General features: G+C 36.3%; 1 protein-coding gene across 3 annotated transcripts in view; it reads left to right on the top strand.

Moving 5' to 3' along the window:
• The window catches only part of COMMD10 (COMM domain containing 10), a 185,082-nt gene that overhangs the window by 45,722 nt on the left and 111,561 nt on the right, over positions 1-27,799 (top strand). The window contains exon 6 of one of the 3 annotated variants that reach the window (XM_055302212.1): positions 8,226-8,317. The exons of the other annotated variants lie outside the window; for them this stretch is intronic. Coding sequence (XP_055158187.1) covers positions 8,226-8,261 — 36 coding nt within the window. The 3' untranslated portion in view covers positions 8,262-8,317. Of the gene's footprint in view, positions 1-8,225; positions 8,318-27,799 lie in introns of those variants that run through there. 3 annotated transcript variants of the gene reach the window in all.

The raw sequence follows: 27,799 nt of genomic DNA, 5'->3' as shown, positions 1-27,799 counted from the left end.
AATGGGAGAAAATATTTGCACATCATGTATCTATCTGCTAAGAGATCTGTATCTAAAGTATTTGAAGAACTCCTGCAGTTCAACAATAAAAAGACAACTCAAATTAAAAATGGACAAAGAACTTGGATACACATTTTTCCAAAGAAGATGTACAAATGGCCACCAAGCATATGAAAATATACTCATCATCATTAGTCATTAGGCAAATCAAAACTACAGTGAGATACCACCGTATACTCATTGTGGCTATAATTACAAAGAGAAAAGGAAGGAAGGAGGAGAAAGAAAGAACATCAGTGTGGGTAAGGATGGGGAGATACTGGGACCCTTGTAATTGCTGGTGAGATTGAGCTACGGTAGAAAATACTTTTTTAGTTCCTCAGAAAGTCAAACATAGAATTATCATATGAGTCTACAACTCCAGTCCTAGATATACCCAGAAGGACTCAAGTAAGGACATGTACATGCATGTTGACATCAGTACTAGTCACAGTAGCCAAAAGGTCCCAAATGCCCATCAGTGGATGAATGGATAAACAATGTGTGGTGTATATGTGCAATGGGATACTAATGAGCCATAAGAAGGAACAAAGTACTGATACATGCTACAGTGTAGATGAACCTCAAAGACATTTGCTTAGTAAAAGAAACCAGACATAAAAGGTCACATATTGTGTGATTCCATTTATTAAATATACAAGTTAGGCAAATCCATAGAAACAACAAGCAAATAGCAGTTGCTAGGGCCTAGGGGGAGGGAATGTGGAGGAATGACAGCCTAAAGGTTTTGAGTTTGCTTTTGGGGTGATGAAATGTTCTGGAATTAGAATATTAGTTGTATAACACTGTGAATGCATTAGGAGCCACTGAATTGTATTAAAACAGTAAATTTGAGAGAGAGAGATCAAGAAAGAGAATAAAGGAAACCAACTTTAAGGACATTTCTTTTTAAGATTTATTTATTAAGATTATTTAAGAGAGAGAGAGTAAGAGAGAGCAAGCTGGAGAAGGGGCACAGGAAGAGAGAGAGAGAGAGAGAGAGAGAGAATCTCAAGCAGACTCCCCAGTGAGCCCATCACCAGGTTCAGTCTCACAACCCTGAGATCATGACCTGACCCAAAACCAAGAGCCAGACACTTAACCAGCTGAGCCACCCAGCCACTCTTAGACTTTAGGAATATTTCAACCTTCTGAGTTTATTGATGAGAAAACTCATGCCCAGTGAAGTTAAATAATTGGTCAGTTGATTACTAGTCTGACAGAATGAAGGGGACAGTGGATTAAAAGTGACAAAACTGAGTTTAAATTCTTAGAATGTGGGCAAGAATCTGAATCTTTTTGCAGCAAATTTCCCAATTTGAAAATGTGGCTGGTAATACCTGTCTGTTAGGATTATTTTTTAGAATTAATTGAAATAAGGTCAGCAAAATGCCTGTTAGAGTGAGCCTCATATAGTAAGGTACTTAATATTCACTGAATTTGAATTTGCAATTCTGTAGTTTAACCTTTTGTTAAACTATAACATAAGTTATCCTGGAAAATATTTTTAGGAATATATTATGTTGGAATATTGTTGAGTACTGGCTTGATAGCTTGTATAATAGTTTGCTCTTTAAAAAATATTGTTCGGTATTACACCATATTCTAGTTCGTAACCACTGAGATTGAATTGTCTGTAGCCATCATTTTTAACAAATCACTGTTCCTTTTCTCTTAATTAGTAGAAAGGATTCCCAAATGAATGTAGAGGAAGAATACAACTTCCGTAATTGCTAATATTGCCGTGTAGGCTACTTGAACTCCCTGTGGGATTTTTTTTTAACCCACAGTGACCTTTCATAGAGTATGTGCTCTGAAAGAACAAGTCCACAGGGGTGGCATGGCACTGTGCCAATTATCAATGTAATTTTCTATGATGTTAAATCATCTTTGCTTTTATTTGACCATTCTCAATGACAATACTTCATATTTACTTAATAGCTTTCAGCTACAGGGCTCAAAACTCTTTGCAAATATTGAGCCTCAAAACACTCCTTTGAGGCAGGCATACTGTAATTATCCTTTTGGGCTAAGAGAGGAGGAGGATGGTATCATGTAATTGTTAATGCTCTAATGAGAAAAGAAATAGTCTATGAAAAATAAGTTGCTAGTTATAGGATGGTTTTGTTTTAAAATGAGAAACCTGAAGTTTTTCTCTCTCATGTAGATGATATTTAAGATTTTCATCCCCATTGCAATTTGGCATTTTCTACTTTTCAACTGACTGTAAGGTATATAGACTTTTGATTCTAAAGTACAAGAAAATAAGAAAATTGTAAACATGTACCTAAAGTAGTTTGATTGAACTATGTAAATTTGTCAATCCTTTGTGCTCTCGACAGATGAGTAGAATAATTAATATATTTCATTTTTTTCAGATTTTGTTTATTTGAGAGAGAGAGTGAGTGCGAGCAAGCAAGGGGAGGCACAGAGCGGGAGGGAGAAAGAATCTGTTGCAGATTCCTCACTGAGCACAGAGCCCCATATGGGGTTCAGTCTTATGACCCTCAGATCAGCAAATCAGATGCCCAACTGACTGAGCCACTCAGGCGCCCTTATATATGTCTTAGCTTTGACAATGACTCAAATGACTACTATTAGTTCTAAGTTACATAATAGTCACCTCCTCAGATATTTTAGGTTGGCATGGTAGTGACTATTTAATAATACTGCTGCCATGTAAATGCATTTATGCTTCTCTTGATGATGCATTTTATGAACAAAGTACTACCTAATCATATATCTTTTAGCTGTTTGTTTCTTGAATGGTGACCTTTGGAGATGGAGAGATTACCCTATAAGTTAAGATACAGAACAAGCTTAAAAATACAGTTGAAAAATGTGGCCTAATTAATAGTAATCCCTTAAAAAAGATGAAACATTTCTCATAACGAAATTTAGTTTATGTTAGAAGCAAACCCCTGAGTTGCTGTGTGTCAGTTAACATGGGTCAGGGCCAATTTGGAGGCCCAAGGGACATCTAGTTTCTTCATAATAGTATCTAAAATTTGCAGGTGGCTGACCTACATCGTCATCCCTTCTGGAATTATCTCTTGCTGAATTTGAGTCAGCCTGGGTTGGGGGAGCCAATCCAAGCCGAATCTCTGTATCTGTGGTGCACAGACCAGTGACCACTACGCTGAATGTGATGGATTCAGTCAAGAGGATGACGGTAGTAGATAACGTTTCTTGTCCACTTGATATCTGCCAGGTATTATTCTTTATGCTTTTATGCTTTGTCTCATTGGACCCTTGAAGTTAATAAACCATGAGTCACTTTTAATTATTTGCCCAGGAAGACTGAAAATAATTTACAATTTAATAAAGTAGCCACTGTGCTTCCATAATGATTACTTTGCCACCTGTCTTTAGTGAGGTCCAAGACCACTGCCTATTCTCACAATCTTTATGCTCTTAAACATTTGTTTTGAGAGCCACAAAAATCTCCGGAGGGTAGGTGATTTATTTCCATTTGCTGTGTCCTGTTCTTTCCTGGTGAGGCCGTCTGGGTGGTAAAGTACGTACAGTACTAGAGAATCTGAGAGTTTCTGGTAGGAAAACAGTCCTTACTGACTTGTTCTTAGAGCATCGCTCCTCAAATGAAGTGCAAGTAGGTAACAGGCCAGCTGAAGTACCATGTGAGGCCTCAGGGCCTCGGCAGCCATGCCCTGTCTGGGGAGGTGGGGTTTCTAATGTTCCCAGCCAATCACCCAGCCTCAAACTGACTTGTTGGCTCACCACACAGTCAAGTATGAACATACCATTTATTGTCAGTACCAGGATGGCAGTTAGGCTCAGGAAACATAATAATTCCCCTTGAAATTTGTAAGAAGTAGCAATCATATTTTATCTTTTTATTAACCTAATTCTCACCTATTGTCTAATCGCTGGGGGGGAATTGAATTTAGACCTTCAAATTTGTATCTAGCAGCTTATTGTTAGTGATCTCAGAAGTTAGCAGTAGTGATTTGCATAAAAGTAGAACATTTCCTGACTGGTATGGCTGCTTGCTGATTGGATTGACAGAGGGCAAGCCTGACCTATTTTCAGAGGGTGCTTTTTACCTCCATTATTCTTTTGGGAGCAGTTTGGTTTTTACGAGTAGTTTTAGGTAGTTTTTGAGGCTCTGACATAAAAATTCTTTCACCCAGTCGACTTCCTTTACACTGATTAACATCCACTAAGTGGTTCATGTGGCAAGTCAACCCAAATCAACTTCAACGTGGATTCAGAAACCACCAGTCTCATTTCTGCCAGTCTTCCCCACAAAACTTGTCTCCTTTTTGCACATTAATGTTAAAAAGAATGGTGGCCACTTTTTTTTCTTTTACAAACAGTGGCACCTCACCTTAGGGAGAGACGGGTTTTAGAGTCTCATGGCCGTGCAAGTGGTGATGATCTTATAGAGACCGGACTATTCTCAGGCAAAGGGAGTCCCTTAGGAATGCGTCATGTTGGATACCAGTATCACATTCCTAAATAGGTCCGTGCCTGCCATCTTACTGTCCTTTGGGAGTTTGTTGAACAGTGTGCTGGTTCTTTAACTTGTTAAGTACAGTTCATGTATGTCTTTTAGCATGGTTAGCCCACATCTGCGTTCAATGATGGAGGATGCTGAAATTCGACATTATCTAGGCTCATTCAGGGACATGGTGGGTCTAAATTGCCTGCATTATTTAATTCTGTCTCTCTGCAAAGTGTGTAGGTGAAGTCATATAAGTGAATCATAGTTGAATTCACATAATTACAATATCATGTCACTCCCCTGTATTACCTGATGACTTGTGCTGTACATGCTTCGTCTCGCACATGCCTCACTTCTCTATGCCTTCAGAGTTGTCAGGTTCTTCTTTCTTAGAATTTAAAAGTACTGCTGTGTTCATTAAGAAAGTCTCCTGCCTATTACCAGCCTCCTGCTGATTTATAGGATTAGAGTCTGTTAGGAGAGAGAAAAGGTTCTTAAATAGAAGCTCACTGGTATTCTGTATTTGTTAGCTAAATATATTCTTAGGAAATCTTGCAGGTAAATATTCTGTGTGCCCAGTGAAAAAGGGAGGGGATGAGATAATGAAGGTGATAGTTGCTAATTTTTAAACTGACAGGGAAAAGTGTGAGTATATTGACCTAATAAGTGCCAGTTTGAAGAATTCTAATATGATTCTCTGTTTTCTTCTAAATATATTGAGCTGGGTTCTATTGCTACCAGCCAAGTAATTTTAATTGGATTTAGATTCAGATAGGACTATCCTCCATGGTTTTCACTCTTGTAGACTCGACTTCTGCCACTTTGTACAGTAGGGGTTTGCCTTAATTTATGTTAGCAACATTAATCACCTATTTATTTTTCCTTTTTTTTTTAAAAGATTTTATTTATTCGAGGGAGAAAGAGAGAGAGAGAGAGAGAGAGAGAGAGAGAGAGAGAGAGAGAGAGAAGGAGGCTCCATTCTTGATCCTGGGTCTCCAGGATCAGGCCCTGGGCTGAAGGCAGCGCTAAACCACTGAGCCACCTGGGCTGCCCTTTATTTTTATTTTATTTTATTTTTATTTTTATTTTTATTTTATTTTTATTTTTTTATTTTTTTTATTTTTTTATTTATTTATGATAGTCACACACACAGAGAGAGAGAGAGGCAGAGACATAGGCAGAGGGAGAAGCAGGCTCCATGCACCGGGAGTCTGACGTGGGATTCGATCCCGGGTCTCCAGGATCGCGCCCTGGGCCAAAGGCAGGCACCAAACTGCTGCGCCACCCAGGGATCCCTTTATTTTTATTTTATTTTATTTTTATTTTCTAGGCCATTAAAACATATCACATTCATTAGTATAAGAGGAATTCTAAAACTCAATTATCCTAACAAATTAGGACCTGAAAAATTTGAGAGCAACTGTTATATTTAACTTACTATATTTTAAAAGGTCTGGTTGAAGATTACTATTTGTGGGTGTTTTTTGTTTTGTCCTCCTCCCCCTGCAAGGTCAATATTGTTGCAGAAAGGGTTTAGAATTTGTTACTAACTAGCTGTGTGTGTCATGGAACCAAAGCATTTCACCTCCCTCATCTTGGTGCTTTCCTGTCCAAAATAAAGGGCTTGAGTTCAGTGATTTCTCTCATCCAGGTCATAAAGAACTCCATATTAGATCTGACAGAGTAAGATGAATGATTTTGAAGGTGGCATTGATATGCAGTGAAAACAACACAGGCTTCAGAATCACACTGTTAGCCTTCCAGGAAGGAAGTAGCTGAAGAATCTCAATCAGGTTACTTACCTATTTGAGGCTCAAATTCTAATCTGAAAATTTGGACAATAATAGCGGCCTAACAAGGTTTGTCTGAGAATTAAATATGATAGGAAATGTAAAAGTGTCTATCACAGTACAGTTTAGTTCATGGGTATCTTTATCCTTTAAAGAGAAGGTTGGGACAAGATAATTTAAATACTCCACTCTTCATAAGGCTAATACTGAGTTTTGTCAAAAGTGGAGCTGGCTGTGAAAGTAGAAGGCACAAAGAAGATTTCTTTGAATTTGTAAATATCCTCTCTAATATCTTGAGGATAGATTGCTATTTGACAGCAATTGGAAGAAAATATAAGGGAAGTTTAGGTCTGTCATAAGACCTTACTGAATTTTTATCCTTGGTGCTAGTAACCTTCTTTTCTTTTCCTGAAGCATTTGAACTTAAATTAGAAATGAATACTAAGTAAACATTAGGCAAAAAGCTGGATCCAATTCTATTGCTTTTTGAATGACTCTGGGCTAATCACAGCTATGTACATCTTTAGAGATAATGCCAAATTTAGGCCTACTAGAATATATGCAATATTTTGAATATTTAAAGGAAAGTCATTTTATGTTTAGACATACAAAATCAAAGAATACGTACCATCAGAACATTTTGGAGAAAATGGCTCACTCATACAGATAGATAATAAAAGTGTATAAATTTGTCAACATTTTCTGTTAGTACCTAATTGGTAGATAATCTTAATGCAGTAGACTCTCTTTTGAATTTATGACTTTATAGTTGGTATCTTTTAAAAATTGATGGATATTTCATTATAATCTGGTTTGCACATAGCCTTGATCTGAGTATATTGGGTAAGTATTAAGTACTTTATGTACTAATTTGTTAAATACATTGATAGATTATAATAGTGGTGTTTGAACTTAGGCTTTGTTTTGTTGTCTTCTGTTAGGATTGCAAAATATTAACTTTTACCACTGGAGTTGGGTAACCATTTGGGCTTATTACTGTATTAGCTGTGTGACTTTTATATAGGAAAAGTTAGATTCTACAATGAAAAAATTTGACTATATAAAAAGCTGTATGCTTAAGATAAAAGCCTATCCCTTTGCGTACAACAAAGGAGAGAATCTAACTTTGAACATTTGATAAACTCAGGACTTTGGCAAGAGGTATGAATATACCTGTTCAATTTTAAAATAAGTTAGAAGCAGGTAAGAGTATAAATTATTATGGGAAAGTGTATATAAGATAAAAATTAGGGATATTATAGGCATTCTAATTTCACATTTGTAATAAAGTTATGAAAAGTTAAATGAAGTGTCTTCAAATTTTAAATTTCTAACCAGAAAAAAGTTGTTTTCTATGAATACTACTTTAAAAAAATAGTCACTGACTTGGTTCTTAAATATTTAGACTAAGTCCTGTAGAAATTTCATCTGAAATGGTTTTAGCAGCATGCAGTATTTATAATTGTAATATAAAATAAGCATGGTGTTTGGATCTTCAAAAACTGGTTCATGAAATTTGCTTAATGCAATTTCCCCAAATGTTTAAGTGACCTTGAGAATTTTTTTCTTTTTAAAAATTTTTTATTTTTTAAAGAGTTCTTTATTTATTTTTAAAAGGTATTCATGAGAGACACACAGAGAGAGGCAGAGACACAGGCAGAGGGAGAAGCAGGCTCCCTGCAGGGAGCCTGATGTGGGACTCAATCCCTGGGACCCTGGGATCACGCCCTGAGTCAAAGGCAGCAGCTCAACTGCTGAGCCACCCAGGTGTCCCTAAAAATTTTTATTTTAATTCCAGGTAATTAACAGACAGTGTTATATTAGTTTCAGGTATATAATATAGTAATTTAATACTTCCATATATCACCTTATGCTCACAATGATAAGTGCACTCCTTCATCCCTAAGAATTTTTTTTTTTTTTTTAAACAGTACCAGTCACAATGGTGTCCTGTCAAAGAAGTTTAAGTTAAACTGAAGCTAATTTAAAATGACTTAAGATTGGTGCTTGGTCAGGAGGAATTGTTTCACCTGGCATTTCCCTCGGTTAAAAATCACCTAAGCAAAGAAGTAGATTTAAAAAATATTGGTGAGCTTGCTTTCATTCAAGCCAAGAAAGTATAACAAATTATAACAAATTCTGTTGTTGATATAAATAAAATATTTAAACTTAATGTTTTGAGTTTCAGTTTTTCAGTTACTGTTTTGGAAAAATTTAACCATTAAAGTATGCTTTCAAATACATGCATGGTGTACACAATTTTTTGCCTCAGGTTCTAAGCACTCATAAGAACTTTACAGTAGTATACTGCTGGTTCCCCTTTCCTAGACTTTTGCTATTGTTGCCATATATTTTTCTTACACATTTCATAAGCCTCACACTATGTGATTATTTTTGTTTAAACACATCATTAACTTTTAAAGAAATTTAAGGTCTCAAGTCAGTTGACCTAAGACAGGGAGATTATTGGGGTGGCCCTGACCCATTCAGGTATGCTTTTTAAATGCTTTTAAACAGTTTTCACTGTCTAATGGCAGAAGAAATCAGCAAGATTCACAGCCAGAGACTCCACATTCAATGTTGCCGATTTGAAGATGGAGAATTGGTGAGACAGAATGAGGGCAGTCCCTAGGAGGAAACATGTTCTCTGGTAGACAGCAAGGAAACAGGGAACACAGACCATTAGCTGCAAGAACTAGATTCTGCACCAACCTGAGTGAGCTTGGAAGTGGATGCTTCCCCAGAACCTCCAGATAGAGCCCCACCTGAATGACACCTGATGGTAATACCTTCGTGAGACTCAAAGCAGAGAGGCTAGCCATGCCTGTCTGAAATTCTGACCTACAGAACAGTGACCTAATAATTGGATGTTGTTTTAAGCCACTATGTTTCTAGTAGTTATATAGCAATAAAAATTAATACCTTGTGAGACCTTTTACCAGTCTGAACACTTCCCTGAGGCTCTGTGTTAGCTCCCTCAGAAATCTCAGCATAGGATCTTCCAGTCCCACTCTAGATTTTATCTTTACCTGGAAGCCTTTACGTTCTTTGAGAATCATTTTATCACCTGGAGGTGCTTATTAGGTCACAAGGCTTTATTTAACACGGTGCTTCCTTGCCCCTTTAGAATTAATGGCATATTCTTTAGCTTTCCTCTAATATGTTATCATATGCAGTGAGAATGTACATTAGGAATATTTCCTCTTCTCAAGTTTTCTGCCAACAACAGTATTTCTAAACTTCCTCCCAAAATAAAACAAGGATCCTGCAACCACTGATAGGTACATGAGGCTTCCACTAACCCTCTCCTCAGTGCCCTTTGGCTTTAATGTTCTCCACCTCATTTTCATGCCAATGGCCACTAAATTCCTCAGGTGAGCATCCTAATTCAGAAATGCAGGCATTTCTGTTGCCCAGCCCCAGAAGTCAGTAAGCACCATTTCTGTTGTCCCCTATTGGTTGAAGCAATCACAAAGGTCTGCCAGGTTCATGGAGGAGTGATACCAGCCCCACTTCTATATGGGATAAATCTTTTTTAAGACTTTATTTATTTATTCATGAGAGACACACAGAGGCAGAGACATAGGCAGAGGGAGAAGCAGGCTCCCTGTAGGGAGCCTGATGTGCGACTCGATCCCAGGACACCAGGATCATGACTTAAGCCAAAGGCAGACGCTCAACCACTGAGCCACCCAGGTGCCTTACGGGACAAGTCTTAAAGTCATGTTGTAAGAGAGGGATAAGAGATACTGTGTCTATATTTGGAGAATTAAATCCACTACAGATCTCAGTATGTTAACTTGTATATTAAAATTGCATTTTGTCTGCTTTCTAATGCTCTTTCAAAATAAAATGGTACTAATCTTCTGGCCCATTTCACAATTACAGATTCATAGGAACATGTAAAGTTTTGTTTATAATAGTCCTATAGTATATCCACTACTAACATCAGCGAACTGGTACGTTCTGAATTTAATTTATTAGGTGCCAGTTCAAGCAGAATTGTTTTTCTTGTTTAATGACTTTAAAATTTTAAAGAAAAGTATTCTCTTAACTGAATCTGTCTGTAACTCTCTTATTTGTTTTATAGTGGTTCCTTTTTTTTTAAAGAAAGCTCTAATGGAAACTAGGTAATATATTATTATTCTGTGCTATCCATGTCTCTTATATAGGTCAAGCTGATCGTAGGGAGCCTTGAGGGAGTCTCAAGGGATACAAGGGAGCCTTGTATCTTGTGGAGTCTCTCATCTCTGGTCTTTGCCTCACACGGAGGCCTCCTGCTTTTAGCTATTCTGGCACGAGGAGAGACTCTCAAGTGTTTCTCCTCATGTAATACTCCATATGGAACTTAGGAGGAGCAACTAGATAAATATCAGGATTTTCTGAATGGCTGTGGAACACACAGCTCAGTAAACTATTACTGAAAGCAAGTTGTGTTCCTGTTGAGATGCACTCACAGTTCATGTCATAATATAGTATCTACTAGATTTTATAAGAATGGCACAAACGCGGGCAATCCTTTTTACCCCTTCTACTCTTACACAGGCTGACACAATAAATCAGCGTTGCTTTGATTACATGTATCCAATAAAATCTCAGCAGATCATCTCCTTTTAAAAAATAAATCTCTTCTGTGGTGCTCGTGAACTGGGCACCTGCTTAGTTCTGTGGCTCCCGTAGTCTGACCTGTAGTGTGACTTACATCTCTCACACCTGTCAAATTATGTATATTCAGAAGAATGCATGAAACACAGATGTACAGTTAATCACAGAGCTAACATCTGTGTAACTACCACCCAGAGCAGGGTATAAAATATTGCCAGCCTGCCAGAAGTCTCCTTAGCTTCTTCTAAATAAATTCCCCCGCCTTCCTCTCCCATGCACTCACCCTTCTCTGGTAACATTTTCCTGTTTCTCTTGATAATTTTATCCCCTAACCATGTATCTCTAAATACCAATTTGGCTTTGACGGTTTTATTTTTGACCATATTTCATAAAAATCATATTGATTATGTTCTTTTGTTTCTGGCTTCTTCGACATTATTTTCGTGATATCCTTGTCATGTAGAACTGTAGTCTATTCGTTTGCAGTGTTGTATAGTGTTTTATTATATGAATAAATGACATTTTACTTACTCATTATACTGTTGATGGGCATTTGGATTGTTTCCAGTTTTTAGCTAATATATATACTGTCGCTGTGGATATTCTTGTACATTGCCTCATGTTACATAGGATCACCCATTTCTTTTGGATTTCTGCTTTGTGAGTGGACTTGCTGGGCTTTATGATATGCCCAAAGCCACAGTGAAAATTCTTTCTGAGGCATGCCTCTTTTGATAAACTTCTTTTGGATGTGTCAGACTTCCGTGAGACAACTCTTTGAGAACTGGGAGGCTTTTGATTTAGCTGAGAGGGCCTAGTAAGCCCCTCCATAGTCCATTTAGGGCATTAACAAAAGGTTTTACATCTACTCACCTGATTTGATCTACAGTCCTAGATAGTATTGTGTTGGAGAATGTTTGCCAACTGAGAGACTGGAGATGAGAAGTTACTGTATTTTTCAACCCAGCAAATCCTGGCCCATCTTTATTCCTCCTAAATTTTCCTTGTAAAGTGATTACTTTTTTCTTTGGTTCATCCCTTTCTTGCCATTATTACCTTATCATGTGTGGCTAGGAACAATGAGGTGACTTTCCACATTTGCCTAGAGATCTTAGGCAAATCCAAATCAAATGTTCATTAAGTAACTTCTTAACCTTCTGAGTATTATATAAGTAACATACTTTTACCTTTTTTTTTTTTTTTTGCTACATACACAGGCTCCTAAATTTTTCAGCCTCTGATGAAAATTTTCTTACTGTTTTCCAGTTTTTCTTACAGTTTGTGCACCATTTTTCAAGCCTTAGGCCACTTTTTGGTTCCAAAGCCAGTATTACATATATACTCTATGTATATAATTACATATAATTATAGGTATAATTATGGCAATACTTCACTCTGGCTACTGTTTGCCATTGCTTAATAACAAACCACTTCAAAATTCAGTGGTTTAGAATGCTAACCATTTATTATTGTTCATGAGTCTGTGAGTGGGCAAGATAGTTTGCTCTCTGGGCTTGGCTGATCCCAGCTGGCCTTGTTCATGTGTGGGTGGTTTGCTGGGGTTAGGCTAGTTTAGGATGGCTTCCTTCGTTGCGGTGATGGGGGTGCTTGGGCTTCATGTCTTTCATCATTGTGTGGCTGAGCCTGGGCTTGTTCACTTGATTCAGAGGGAACGTGAAATGACACCAGGCTTCTTGAGACATAGGTGCAGAACTGGCTGGCTCCCTGTTGTTGACTTCACATTCTATTGGCCAAAGTAGAGTCAAAAGTAGGGAAATGGACTCTATTTGTGGAAGATGCTACAGAATCACATTTCAGAGGTAATGTCTATAATAAGGGGTGAAGAATTGGAGTCATTTTCATCATCTGCTTTAAAGTATGTGTATGTTTAATTTTAAAGTAGTTGTATGGAATACACTTACACCAACAGTGTATCAGCATGCTTGTTTGGCGTCATTACCAGAACGTGGTAAGAAGTCTTTTTAGTTTTAGACTTTTTGGTAAATGTAGCTTTTACTTTATTGTGGCTTAAATATTTATTTTGTAAATTGCTAATAAGATGGCTCATCTTTACCCCCTCCTGCACCTTTTTTTAATTGCTCATTTGAATGTCTGCCTCTATTAAGGAGGAAGGGAGGAATGCCTCCAAAGGCTGGGTTTACTTCCCTGGACTGCTTTGGGATCCTGAACAAAAATCGCTACTTTGTTGTCAGCTCTCTAGTGCTCTCATGCAAATGTTTTTGAATTTTTGTTTTTGGATTTTTGTCACGTTTTTCTATTTAATCCTTAGTGGGAGAGTTTGGTCTTAGTCTCCCATTCTTGGAAGTAGATAATTCATTCCTATCTTTGTAGTTTGACTTTCATGAATCTGACAGATTTGGGCATGTGCATCTAAAGCTTTAAGGATTAATCTACATTATAGAAAAACTTTGTAAATGAAGTGTCATTTGTCTTGCAAGCAATTATTTTTTCCCCAGGTCTGGCTAATTTGTTGGCAAACAATTTAGTTGTGCTTTGACATGTAACAGGTGCTAACATCTTTTGCAGTCCTGTCCCCAGGACTAGAGGGTCTAGGTCACATGTTCATTAATTAAGTCCAGGAAATTTTATTTCTCCTGTGGCTAATCATTTATACTTGACAAGAATCTGTCATCTGTGCCTCTAATCTCCCTGCTTCTACCTTTGTTCTCTGAAGCTTATTTTTCACACAGTCATAATTTTTAAACATAGTTCAGATTATGTCATTCTTCTATGCAGTATACTCTAAGGGTTTCCCTTATTACTCAGAATAACAACCCAAAGGCCTTAGCGTAGCCCACAAGGTCCTCCAAGAGATAGCTCTATGCTGTCTGGTCAGCCTTATCTCTTACCTGTTTCCCCTGCTCACTCTGTTCTAACCACAGAAGTTGCCTTGTTTGTCCTGCTGCACTTCAGTCATGCTCCTGCCTCATGGCCTTTGCACTCCATTTCTTCTTCTAGAATGCTTCTTTCCTTGAAATCTATGTGGATTGGTGTTTCCCTCTGTTAGGTCTCTGCCCAAATATCTTACCAGAGAGAAGCCTTCCTGGAACACGTTACACATAATGACAGCGGCCCTCTGTCATTCTTTATCCACTTAACTTACTCTACTTTTCTTCGTAGAACTGTCACCCCTAACATAACTGTTACTTACTATGTTTGTTTGCTGTTTCCCTGTCCTAGAAAGCAAACTCCCAGAGAGCAGGAAGAAACATGACTAAAACAGTGCCTGGCACATGGTAGGTATCCAGTTATTACTAATTTTTTTTTAAGATTTTATTTATTTATTCATGAGAGACACACACAGAGAGAGAGGCAGAGACACAGGCAGAGAGAGAAGCAGGCTCCATGCAGGGAGTCCGACGTGGGACTCAATTCTGGGTCCCCAGGATCACACTCTGGGCTGAAGGCAGCACTAAACCTCTGAGCCATCCGGGCTGCCCATAAGTTTTTAATGAATAAATCCGTAGCCACCACAGTGTTTTTATTTCACACATACAGACTGTTCTAAAATGCTGAGCTAAATAGTTAAGTCGGACAACAGTAAAACATAGAAACTTTTACCAGCAGATAGAATGGAGACCTCTCTGACCTCACAGAAGAGCCAATTTGAGCCCTGAACACATCGGGCCATGGAGATAATGTTCAAGATCTCTCTTCATGCACTGACAGGGATGACTAAGACATTGTCTCTCTGATCTTAAAAATTAATAAACCCCCAATTAGGAATTGATTATAGAGGGAAATATTTTTTTCTGCATCTTAATCTTTATGAGAATTTAAAATGAGCATAATTATTTTAATTAAGCATGTATTGCTAAGGAAGCTGGCTGTATAGACAAATATTTTGTTGAATGGAATATGTCTTTTTTTTTTCCCCAAATTTTTATTTAAATTTTAGCTAACATACACTGCAATGTTGGTTTCGGAGTAGATTCAGTGGTTCATCACTTACATACATTACTCAATGCTCATCAAAAGTGCCCTCTTTAATACCCATCTAGCCCATCTACCCAGCTCCTTCCATCAACCCTCAGTTAGTTCTCCTCATTTACGAATCTCTTTTGGTTTACTTCCCTCTCTCTTCTTACCCCTCCCCCCAATATGTTCACCTGTTTTGTTTCCTAACTTACACCCATGAGTAAAATCATATGGTAATTGTCTTTCCCTATTTCACGTAGCATCATACACTCTAACTCCATCCACAAAATGGGAAATGGGGAATTCAAATTTGGCATTTTAACAAATCCAACATTTTGCTAATAAGTGGTTTTGGGAATGGGCTTAAAAAGTTTAATAAATTTAATATCTTAAAATAGTGATTTCAGCTGTGATTTCAAAGTCATCAAGGGATAGTTTTCTCTCTGAACCTGTACCTACCTTCTTTTGTCCTATAGTTACCTTCTCTTCTACTCCCTGAGCCTGTACCTATCTTCCATCAATCAAAACTCTCAGGATAGTCACACAAATATTTTTCATGTTCTTTGTTAGACACATCTGTTCGGGTACCACGAGTCTGAAGTAAGACTTTAGTCATTGCTGGAATAGGGCTAAATCTGTGTTACAGGGACAACAGTGTCCATGTGCTATGTATTTAGTATGTGCCAGCACTTAAAATATATTATCTAGGGGTGCCTGGGTAGCTCAGTTGGTTAAGTTTCTGTCTTCGGCTCAGGTCATGATCTCAGGGTCGTGATCAAGCCCCTCTCCTTCTGCCATTCCCCTTGTTTGCTGTCTTTCTCTTTCTTTCTCAGATATATAAGTAAAATCTTAAAAATATATAAATTATCTAATTTATTCTTCACAATAGTTCTGTGTAATAGAGACTATTCTTTCCATTCTAGAAACAAAGAAACCAAGCAAGATCATATAGCTAGTAAGTAACTGAGTTGAGATCTGAATACAGATCTGACTCCAATGTAATAAAGCATGTAATGAATAACTCTCCTGATTCAAAGTTATTTCAGCAATTGATTTTCAATAGAAAATGGGGAAAAAGAGTCAGAAATGAGAATATGAAAAATATATTGTGGAAAAATATATTGATGTTGAGCAATTATTGATGTCAATTTCAGCCATAGAAGAAAATCAAGAATCAAATTTTACATTAGGATAATAAATGCTGATGAAATTATATCTTATATTTTGGGTAAATACAATTGTATATTTCTGCTAATGAAATGGATAGTGTTAATAAAGTATGAAAATATTTAAAACCCATTATGTGCCATGCTCTGTGATAGGTGGTTCTGCATGGATATAAAAGGGTATGAAGGTTTCTCCTCAGGATGGACTCACAGTGATGTGAGCAAGGCTTGGAAACAATGCATTTAATTGGGAAATTTGTTAAGCACCTAAAATGGTGCCTGACATACTAGATACTTCTAAATGGTAATGAGTCATAGAGGTTTATTCAATGTGCAACATGTACACATAGATGTGGGGGATTGATCTTTTCTCTATACCTAGGGAAGACTCCACAGAGGAGTACACATTTCAAATAGGCTTTCAAAAGTGAGTGAAAAAAGGAATGGATAATCTGAGTAAAAGGAAGAATATCCACAATGGCTGACTATATTCAGTAAGATTGAATCCTAAATATAGGGCCCAGAAAAATGCTTAGTTCACTTCCTTTGTGGGTTTTCTCTTTAAACAATTAGAAAGCAGTTTATTTACATTGTGAGTAGAGTCTTCCAATAGCATTGTACTATACTTTAAGGGAGTTAGTGACAAAATCAAGAATACTTATTTTAAGTTTTTTTTTTTTTTATCTTCAGGCAATTGTATACCTAACCTAACTGCACCATGTATAGTATGTCAGGATACTGTTTAATCCTTAAAAGAGAAAATTTCCCAACTCTGTTGGCCTATAAGAATTATTTTGTAAAACCATGAGCTTTATTTATAAACAAAGTGACCGTGTAGAAGCTTTAGGCATCTAGTGCATATGTTACATTCTGAAGACTTTTGAGAATAAATCAGGATGAAATAGTAGTGGGTCAGGGATTGGAAGTGGTAAAGTACCCTCATGTGGTGCCTGATACACTAGAGGCTTCTGAATGGTCATGAATTGTAGAGGTCAGTTTCAAGTGCAATTGGTCAGCAAACAGCAGGTGGTTTTCTGTCTGTGGGCCTCCCTTGCTATACTTGTGATCCCATCCTCTGCCTAGTAAGTCTACAAAAATACAAATACCGTGCTTAGAAAAAGGTCAGTATTTCTATTTCCTTTTAGAAAATGTTATCAAACCATGACTATTTATACTTTATTGCAAAATGCTTGTGTTAGTGACAAATATATAATTTAAGGGGCTGAATCAAATAATTAAGACAATTATTTTTTAGTTGGCTTCATGATTAAATGAGAAATACCAGAGAAACACATTTATCTGCATTTTGAATGATACCAAACATATAGTGATTTTCCTTCTACCTTTGTAAACACTTCTTGTGGTTGGTAGTGTTCCTGTCAGAATACAGTATCATGCCATTCAGTAGCATGTGGGACTATACGGCAGTAATTAATGGGGATGAGTTGTTTAGACTGCTAAAATATCCAGGAATTTCCAGAATTCTCATGCCAGCAGAGAATCATTGAAATACAATCTGAAATTGCCTGTGTTTATAATTTAAATATGGAGGAGATTCTAATGAATATTTAGATATATGCACTCCCAGAATTTTTATCTTTTGTGGGGCCCCTGGGTAGCTCAGTCGGTTAAGCATCTGACTCTGTTTAGGCTCAGATCAAGATCTCAGGGTTGTGAGATTGAGCTAAGTGTTGGGCTCCGCTCTCACCACAGTTTGCTTGAGATTCTCTTCCTCTCCCTCCTCCTCTCCCCTTATCCCTGCTTGGGCTCTATTTCTCTTTCAAATAAATGAAATCTTAAAAAAAAAGAAAATGGTTTTCTTTTGCTACTGGTCATTGTTTTAAGGACAAACCATTATGAATTTTTTAAAATATAAATTTATTCAGAAAATTTACTTCAAATTCATTAAGTTACATATTTTTCTGGCTTGGCAGTAGACTAATAAATTCATTATATACTGACCCTCAAAGAGTCACAGACTCTTAATGTGAGATGCTGCATCAAAACATGAGAAAGACACAGTACTTGCTCTTTTTAATTAAATGGGATAGGTAAGGCTGGAGGGACAGGAAAGCAGCTGAAGATGGATAAGTCTCCCAGGCACGAGGAAATAGATTTACTCTTTTTAACTGCTCTTTTGATTGCATCAGGTGTAAAGATTTTAGTTAAAGGAGAAACCTCAAGAAGGACTGCTGTCTGTGAAGATACATAGTAATACTGGAAATGTTCATTTGTTGGTACCAAAGCTTCTTTACCTTCTTTGGTTTTTTTTTTTTTTTTTGAACGATTTTATATACTTATTCATGAGAGACACAGAGAGAGGCAGAGACATAGGCAGAAGGAGAAACAGGCTCCCTGCGGGATCCTGATGTGGGACTTGATCCTGGCACTCCGGGATCACGCCTTGAGCTGAAGGCAGATGCCCAACCACTGAGCCACCCAAGCATCCCTCTTTACCTTCTTTGTAAACCTCTTTTTTTTTTTTAAACCTTTTTTTTCCTCTTTTTTTTTTAATTTATTTATTTACGATAGTCATACAGAGAGAGAGAGAGAGAGAGAGGCAGAGACACAGGCAGAGGGAGAAGCAGGCTCCATGCACCGGGAGCCCGACGTGGGATTCGATCCCGGGTCTCCAGGATCGCGCCCTGGGCCAAAGGCAGGCTCCAAACCGCTGCGCCACCCAGGGATCCCTCCTTCTTTGTAAACCTCTAGTAATTTATTTGTACTCAGATCCTTGGCTTGTAAAACTTCAAGAAAACCCATTGCTTTAGTCAAGGTGACATGCATTCTTACCACCTTGGTTCTGAAAATAGGAAGAGGATGTAGGACAGTTGTTTTAGGTTCTGATTTTCTTCTCTCTCACTGGAAACTACATGCTTCATTTCACTTCTTCCAGCTAGATGCCCTGTGCTGTTCTGTGATAAAAATGGCAGAAAGAGAAACAAGCCCTCAGAAGAAAGAAGTTTGACAAGCTTTGATGACTGTTCTTTCTTCCGAGAGCTTGTTCTTACTTGACAATTATGTCTTTGTTCTTTTTCATCACATTATCCTTTTGTTTTAGAAAATAATGCTGTGGGTAGATAGAGCTTTGAAAAATATGTTATTTCTTAGAAAATAAAATGTTGCCAGTGTCATGAGGCCCGCCAGTGTGTGTGTGTGTGTGTGTGTGCGCGCACACACGTGCACATGTATGGTACTGGTCTGTGAAGTTCAATCATGGGAACAAATGTAACTTTGTGTGTCAGCTGCATTCAAATAAGACAAAATAAAAGTCTGGGAACTGCTGACACAGTGGACAGATCACAGGCTTTGGACTCAGCAAGCCTGATTCAAATTCTTTCTCTGATGTGGTGTTCCTCTTTCTCATCTTTAAAATGGGTTGCAAATACCTATCTCCTAGGGTTATTGTGAGGATTGACCGTGATAATGTGAGTGTGATGGTGTAGTGCCAAGTACATGATGATGTGGAATAATTTTAGTTTCCTCTTTTTTATGTTTTTAGAAATAGTTGGGGGTAGAGGGAATCTCAGGTAAAGTTACCATCTAAATCGAATGTAAACCCAAGAGAACAAAATGAAGAAAGGAAAGGGCCTTGGCACTCTACGTTTGATGAACTTCTTAGTAAAGGGACATGACATAGTGCTTTGTACATACTTGGAATTTAGTAAATATGTGTTGATTTTAAATTATTGGAAAATTTTGGGTAAGGGAATTAATATAATTGAGTTATAAAATAAAAATACATCAAAAATTTTTTTAAGATTTATTTATTTATTTATTTATTTTTATTTATTATTTATTTATTTATTTATTTATTTATTTATGATAGAGAGAGAGAGGCAGGAGGAGGGAGAAGCAGGCTCCATGCCGGGAGCCTGATGCGGGACTCGATCCCGGGACTCCAGGATCACACCCTGGGCCAAAGGCAGGTGCTAAACTGCTGAGCCACCCAGAGATCCCCAAAATACATCAAATTTAGAGAAAAATTGAGGTATTAAATTTTATTATTGTAGTAAAGTAAATCAGACAATGAATAAAATATCATTTTTACATGAATAAGTCATTTTGTTAAGGAATAAGAGTACATTTTTCCAATCTCATTTATGCTTATAACCATAATTGGTACTAATTCAAATATGTGTTCTTTATTGTTCTAACATATTTTTACACATTATGTCATTGATGCTTCTAACTCTGCATGTACTGTGCATAGTAATAATAATAGATGAGAGAAAGCTGAATTCAGACAAGATGGTTAAGTGACTAGCATAGTTGTCATGGTCAGTAAGTGATAATCTGAACCAGATCTTAGAGTTATCTTTTATTTCTGTTGCTATTGTGTGTGACAGAGACAACTTTAGTAGGACCCAGTGCATTTCCAGCATTTTGCTTTTCTCTTTTGCTTCCTATGAATCATTTTAATTCTTATTCTTATAAATTGGCAGTTTTATAAAGAGAGAGAATGATTTCCCCAAGGTCACATTAACGATCTTATAATACTGAAACAGAATATATTTAATCACTAAACTCCTTTACTTGTCCTGATCTACAGTGAGAACAATTGTTGCCATGACATTTGGATAAAATCAGCCAAAGGAAATCTTTCTTGGCATAGACAGTTGGAATAGATGTCCCAGATACCAGGTATATGAACAACCAAAGTTTTCAGATTTACATATTCTAGGGAACCTTTTGCAAATTCCTTTAAATATCTAGAGGTTTTATAAAGCAATTCAACTGGACCAAACATATACACACCCACTTTCATTTAGTGAGATATATATATATATATATATATATATATATATATATAATATATATATATAGTGTTAACTGTATCTTTTATATGATATGTATGTGTGAGGGAAGGTGTTTAAATTTTAAATGGTCAAAGATTATAACCTTTGGTGGCTATTGTCTCCATAATTAGGTTCTCAGATACCAGGCTTGGCTGTGATCTAACCAAGTTGTTTTTGGTGAATTTCTTTGCTGTTAGAAAGAATGTATTTATGCAGGTGGAGGGTGACCAGGCCCCACGCCAACTGGGTGGATTGTGTATATTCATCATTTTTGATAATTCAACTTGGTTAATTTAGAACTGATTGTGGTTGAAGACTTTAAATTGTGGATAACCTAACAGTTTAATGTGTAGCAAAAATGTGCATCTTGTTGTGTGAAAGAACAGCATGTGTACTGTCTTGCCAATTTGGTGAGACAAAGTTGAGAAACATTAAGTCTTTTGGTTTTCTTTTAAAATTTTTAAAAGATTTTATTTATTTGTTACTATTTTTAATATAATTTTTATTATATTTATTTGAGAGAGAGAGAAAGAAAAAGAGAAAGCACGAGTAGGGGGAAGGGTAGAGGGAAAAGTGGGATCCTGGCCGAGCAGAGACCTCAGTTCAGGGACCCTGGGATCATGACCTGAGCTGAAGGCAGGTGCTTAACAGACTAAGCCACCCAGGTGCCCCACGTTAGGTCTTTTGGAAGAAATACTGGTACATACATGTTCTCATCAGTGTTTGATCATCATCATGTAGAGGATTTTACTTTGAGATCCTACCTTAGGGATCTACTTTGGAGCAATAGTTTTGCATCTATTTTAGGTGGAAGACCTTGTCTTCAAATAGATGGGAAATTCAGAAATGCAACCCCCCCCCCCAATTCTGCCCCACTCTTACTGTGTATGTGCAGGTGTGTGTGTATTTCACAATCATGGAGCAACTCTTGCTTAGTAAACTAGAGTGAGGGAACCAGGCATTGTTAGTAATTTGGCCAGTTCATACTTGCCCTTCAATTTCTGGAAACCTCTCTAGCAACTAGAGGACTGCTTATCACTTCTTTAGGGGTTCAAATAAGAAAAGAGGAGTCTTGCAACGTAAAGAATAAGCTAAAAGGAAATAATTATTTACCTTAGTGAGAAGTTTCTAAATACATCAATTAAATAGATATATACAAATACTATTAATATCAAAATATAAAACATATTTGTTAGTACCTCTTATTTAGATCTGCTTAGATTTTTTTAAAAGCATCTTACTAAAATTTATTTTTAAAATGTTGGCCTTTTTTTTCTTGAAAGATCGTAAATAATAATTTTTAAAACTCAAAAACCAACACAAGGGAAGTATCTGATTATTTTGCAAATAGCTTATAGTTTGGATTTATTTTATGGCATGAAATTCTTGAATTAGTATGAGATTACTCTTCTGTTCTTGTAATTTAAATCGCCAAGTAGTAATATTTCACTTTTGAAATCATTTTTTGTATAGTACCCTGTTTTAGTAAAAGATTAGATGATATATCTATTGTAATTTAAAAATTAAATGATGTGCAAAGAAAAGCCTATCCAATTTCCATTTCAATGAAATTTGTAAGTTTTTGGTTTTGTCTTGCATATGAGTAAACATAGTTTTTTACCCTTTCTTCATTGAAACTGTGGGCTTGTAGCTATACAGGGATAATTGAGATTACTTTGTGTAACTATTTTCCCAAAACAATAGACACAAACTTTGTATTAGTCTGAAATTTGAATTTCTGGTTAACTTTTCCCCTCTCTCCATGTAAATGTGGATAATGGACAGTTGTTTGTACAAAGCTTTGGGTAGATCTATGATGAAATTTTAAGTTTTCATCAGTTTGGAATAAGTCCTCCTAGTGAACTTGCCTTTGTTGTCTATTTTATTTTCATTCCTGCTAATGAAATAAAAATGTCAAGCTAAAATAGTACCTGTTTAGCTTTTTAAACATTAACTGTAGAAGCTGTCATATTTTGCAAATGACTTTATATATCTTTTCATTTTTTATTGAGGTATAATTGACATACAAAATTATATAGTTTTAGGTGTGCATTGTAATGCTTCAGTATCTGCATACACTGGGAGGTGAGCACAATAAGTCTGTTCACCATCCTTCACCATAAAAGTTACAAAATATATGTCTACATTTTATAACTTCATATATGTAGAAACATTACATAAACTTTATGTGTGTGTATATATATATATATATATATATATATATATATATAAACTATATAGTGTCTGAGTGAGAGAGTGAGAATGAGTACATGAGGGAGCTTTGAATATATCTACTTTCTCAACAGCTGGAACTATGCACTACCATACCATTGTTACCATACTGTGCAACACACCCCCATGACCTATTCGTTTTATAACTGGAAATGTGTACCTCCTGACTCCCTTACCCATTTTGCCCACCTGCCAAACCTCTCCCCAGCAACAACCACTACATTCTCTATATCCATGAGTTTTGTTTTGTTTGCTCATTATTTGTCTTGTTTCATTAGATTGCATATAGAAGTTATATCATATGGTATTTGTCTTTCTTTGTCTGATTTATGTCTCTTAGCATTATACCTTCAAGATCTTTCCAAGTTGTTGCAAGTGGCAAGATTCCATTTTTTTTAAATGGCTGAGTATATACCATCGTGTGTGTGTGTATATGTGTATCTAAGCAGATGTATATGTACATACACGCACACTATATCTTCTTTATACATTCATTCATCAGTGGACATTTAGGTTTTTTCCACATCTTGGCTATTGTAAATACTGCTGTAATGAACACAGGGGTACATAAATCTTTTCATTTGGTGTTTTCATTTTCTTTGCGTAAATACCCATAAGTGGAATTGCTACAGTCACATGGAAGTTATATTTTTAATGTTCTGAGGGCCCTCCATACTATTTTCATAGTGGCCACACCATTTTACATTCCCACCAACAGTTCAGGAGAGTTCCCTTTTCTCTACATTCTCCCGAGCACATTTTATTTCTTTTTTTTAATTTTTTTATTTTTTAAGGATCTTATTTATTTATTCATGAGAGACAGAGAGAGAGGGAGAAAGAGGCAGAGACACAGGCAGAGGGAGAAACAAGCTCCATTCAGGAAGCCCGTTTTGGGACTTGATTCTGTGACTCTGGGATCACACCCTGAGCCGAAGAAGGCAGACGCTCAACCACCGAGCCACCCAGGCGTCCCAAGCACATTATATTTCTTATCTTTTTGATAATCAGGTGTGAAACTATTGTTATCTATAGTAAGACCATAATAGATTTGATACGATGATTACTAATGTGGAGTACCTTTACATGTACCCGTTCGCAATCTAGATGTTGTCTTTGGAAAAATGTCTGTTATCCAATCATATTGGTTTTTGTTTTTTGTTTTTGTTTTTGTTTTTTTTGATGTTTAGTTGTATGGGTTCTTTATATATTTTGGCTGTTACCCTTTATTGGATGTATAATTTGCAGTTATTTTCTCCATTGCAATAGATTCTCTTTTCATTTTTTTGATAGAGCTTCCTTTCCTGTGTAGAAGCTTTTTAATTTGATGCAATCTCACTTATTTTTTGCTTTTGTCACCTTTGCTTTTGAAGTCAAGTCCAGAAAGACATCTCCAAGACTGATGTCAAGGAGCTTACCCTCTATTTTCTTCTATGAGTTTTATGGTTTCAGGGTTTCATTCAAGTGTTTAATCCACGTTTCATTCTTTGGCACGTGACTGTCCAGTTTTCCCTGCACCATTTATTAAGGAGACTGTCCTTTTCTCATTTTATATTCTTGCTCCTTTTGTTTTGAATGACTGTTTATTTCTGAACCCTTTCCTATTGCATTGGTCTGTGTTTCTGTTTTCATGCCAGTACCATACTGGCTTGATTACTACAGCTTTGAAATTTCAGAGAACGTGAAACCTCCAGCTTTGTTCTCCTTTCTCAAGATTGCTTTGGCTATTTGGAACCTTTTGTTATTCCATACAAATTTCAGGATTTGTCCTATTTTGGAGGAAAATGTGATGGGACTTTGATGAGGATCGCATTGAATCTGTAGATTACTTTGGGTAATATGGACAATTTTAACTATATTAATTTTTCAAATCAATGAGCACAGATCTTTCCATTTGTTTTTGCCTTCAGTTTCTTTTATGAATTTCTAAATAGTTTTCAGTGTATAGGTCTTTCACTTCCTTGGTTAAGTTTATTCCTAGGTATTTTTGATGCAACTATGAATGGGATTATTTTCTTATTTTCTCTTTCTGGAAATCCATTGTTACTGTATAGAAATGGAACAGACTTTTTGTATGTTCATTTTGTACCCTACAACTTTAGTGAGTTGGTTTATTAGGTTTAACAGGTTGCTTTTGTTTGTTTGTTTAGAGTTTCTAGGGTTTTCTCTATATAAAATCATGTTCTCCAATAGTGACAATTTTACTTTTTCTTTTGTGATTTGGATGCCTATTATTTCTTTTTCTTATCTGATTATTGCTAGGATTTCCAATACTGTGTTCAATAAAAGTGGCAAGAATGGTCATCCTTGTCTTGTTCCTGATCTTAGCTATAAGCTTTAAGAGTAAGATGTCAGCTGTGGGTTTGTCATATGCATTGTTTTTTATGTTGAGGTACATTCACTCTGTATTCACTCTCTTAAAGGTTTTTTTTTTTTTTTTTTTTTAATAAATGGTCAATTTTCTCAGATGCCTTTTCTACACCTATTGAGATGATTGTAAGATTTTTATCCTACTTATTGTTAATGTAGTGTATTACATTAATTGATTTGTGGATATTGAACCATCCCTATAGCCTTGGAATTAATCTTTTACTTGATCATGATGTATGATCCTTTTAAGGTATTGTTGAGTTTGGTTGTTAATAATTTGTTGAGAATTTTTGCATCAATGTTCTTCAGGGTTATTGTTCTGTAATCATCTTTCTCTGTGGTATTTCATCTGGTTTTGCTGTCAAGGTAATAACGCTCACTGCATATGAGTTTGGAATATTACTTTTTTGTAATTTTTTTGAAAAGGATAGATATTAAATTTTCTTTAAATGTTTGGTAAAATTCACCAATGAAGTCACCTAGTCCTGAACTTTTATTTTTTAGGAAATTTTTGATTACCAATTTAATCTCCTTACAAGTAATTGATTTGTTTAGATTTTCTCTTTCTGTATAATTCATTCTTGGAAGATTGTATATTCCTAGGAATGTATCTATTTTTCCTAGGTTGTTCAATTTATTGGCATATGGTTATACTTGGTAGTCTCTTGTGATCCTTTGTATTTGCATAGTATCACTTGTAACTTTTAATTCCTCATTTCTGATTTTATTTTTTTGAGCCCTCTCTTTTTCTTGATGAGGCTAGATAAACATTTGTTGATTTTGTTTATCATTTCGAAGAATTAGTTCTTAGTTTTTTTTTTTAATTTTTTTTAAATTTTTATTTATTTATGATAGGCACACAGAGAGAGAGAGAGAGAGGCAGAGACACAGGCAGAGGGAGAAGCAGGCTCCATGCACCAGGAGCCCGACGTGGGATTCGATCCCGGGTCTCCAGGATCGCGCCCTGGGCCAAAGGCAGGCGCTAAACCGCTGCGCCACCCAGGGATCCCCTAGTTCTTAGTTTCATTGATTTTTTTTTCTTCTGTCTTTTGTGTCTCTATTTCATTTATTTCTTCTCTGATCTTTCTTTCTTTCTTTCTTTCTTTCTTTCTTTCTTTCTTTCTTTCTTTCTTCTTTCTACTAATTTGGGGTTTTGCTTGTTCTTTTTTCTAGTTTCTTGAGGTGTAACCTTGTGTTTTTAGAGGTCTTTGTTTTGAGGTAACTTTGTATTGCTGTGAGCTTCCTTCTGAGATCTGCTTTTGCTGTATCCCATAGATTTTGGTAAGTTGTATTTCCATTTTCATTTGTCTCAAGGTATTTTTTTAATTTCTCTTTTGATTTCTTTGTTGACACATTGATTGTTCAGTAGTGTGGTTTAGTCTCTTCATGTTTGTATTTTCTCCAATTTTTGTCTTGCAGTTTTTTCTAATTTCATACTGTGTGTTCAGAAAAGATACCTGCTATGATTTCAGTCTTCTTAAATTTATTAACACTTGTTTTATGGCCTAACATGTGATCTATCCTGGAGAATATTCTAAGTGTACTTGAGAAGAATTTGTATTCTGCTGCTTTTGGATGGAATGGTCTGTATGTATCGATTAAGTCTATCCAGTCAATATGTCATTTAAGGTCAGTGTTTCCTTATTAATTTTGTCTGGATGATCTGCCCACTGATCTAGGTTGAATATTAAAGTCCCCTACTATTATTGCTATCATTTTCTCCCATTAGGTCTTTAATTTTTGCTTTATATATTTAGGTGCTCCTATGTTGACTGTGTACATATTTACAAATGTTACATCCTCTTGTTAGGTTGACCCCCCTTTTGTTATATTTCATTATATACCCCCTTTTATGTCTGTTTGTTGTAGACTCTTTGTTGTAATGTCTATTTTGTTCGACATAAATATTGCTAACTCTACTTTCTTCTGTTTTCCATTGCATGGAATATTTTTTCCCATCCCTTTACTTTCAGTTTGTTGTGTCCTTATATCTGACATTAGTCTCTTGTAGGCAATGTATAAATGGGTCTTCTTTTGATTGGATAATTTAGTCCATTTACATTTAAAGTAATGATAAGTAGATAGGGATGCTGTTTGTTAATTGTTTTCTGATTGTTTTGTAGATGTCTGTTTCTTCGTTTTTCTTTTGCTCTTTTATTTAGGCTTTATTTATTTATTTAGATTTTATTCATTTATTCATGAGAGACACAGAGAGAGAGAGAGAGAGAGAGGGGCACAGGCAGAGGGAGAACCTGGCTCCATGCAGGGAGCCCGATGTGGGACTTGATCCCAGGTCTCCAGGACCAGGCCCTGGACTAAAGGTGGCACTAAACTGCTGAGCCACCTGGGCCACCCTTAGTTAGGCTTTAATGACTTTCTTTAGTATTATGCTTATAT

This window comes from Nyctereutes procyonoides, unplaced genomic scaffold (genome assembly GCF_905146905.1).
Source record: "Nyctereutes procyonoides isolate TBG_1078 unplaced genomic scaffold, NYPRO_anot_genome, whole genome shotgun sequence".
Classification (NCBI taxonomy): Eukaryota; Metazoa; Chordata; class Mammalia; order Carnivora; family Canidae; genus Nyctereutes; species Nyctereutes procyonoides.
This window is presented reverse-complemented; position numbering and strand designations above follow the sequence as displayed.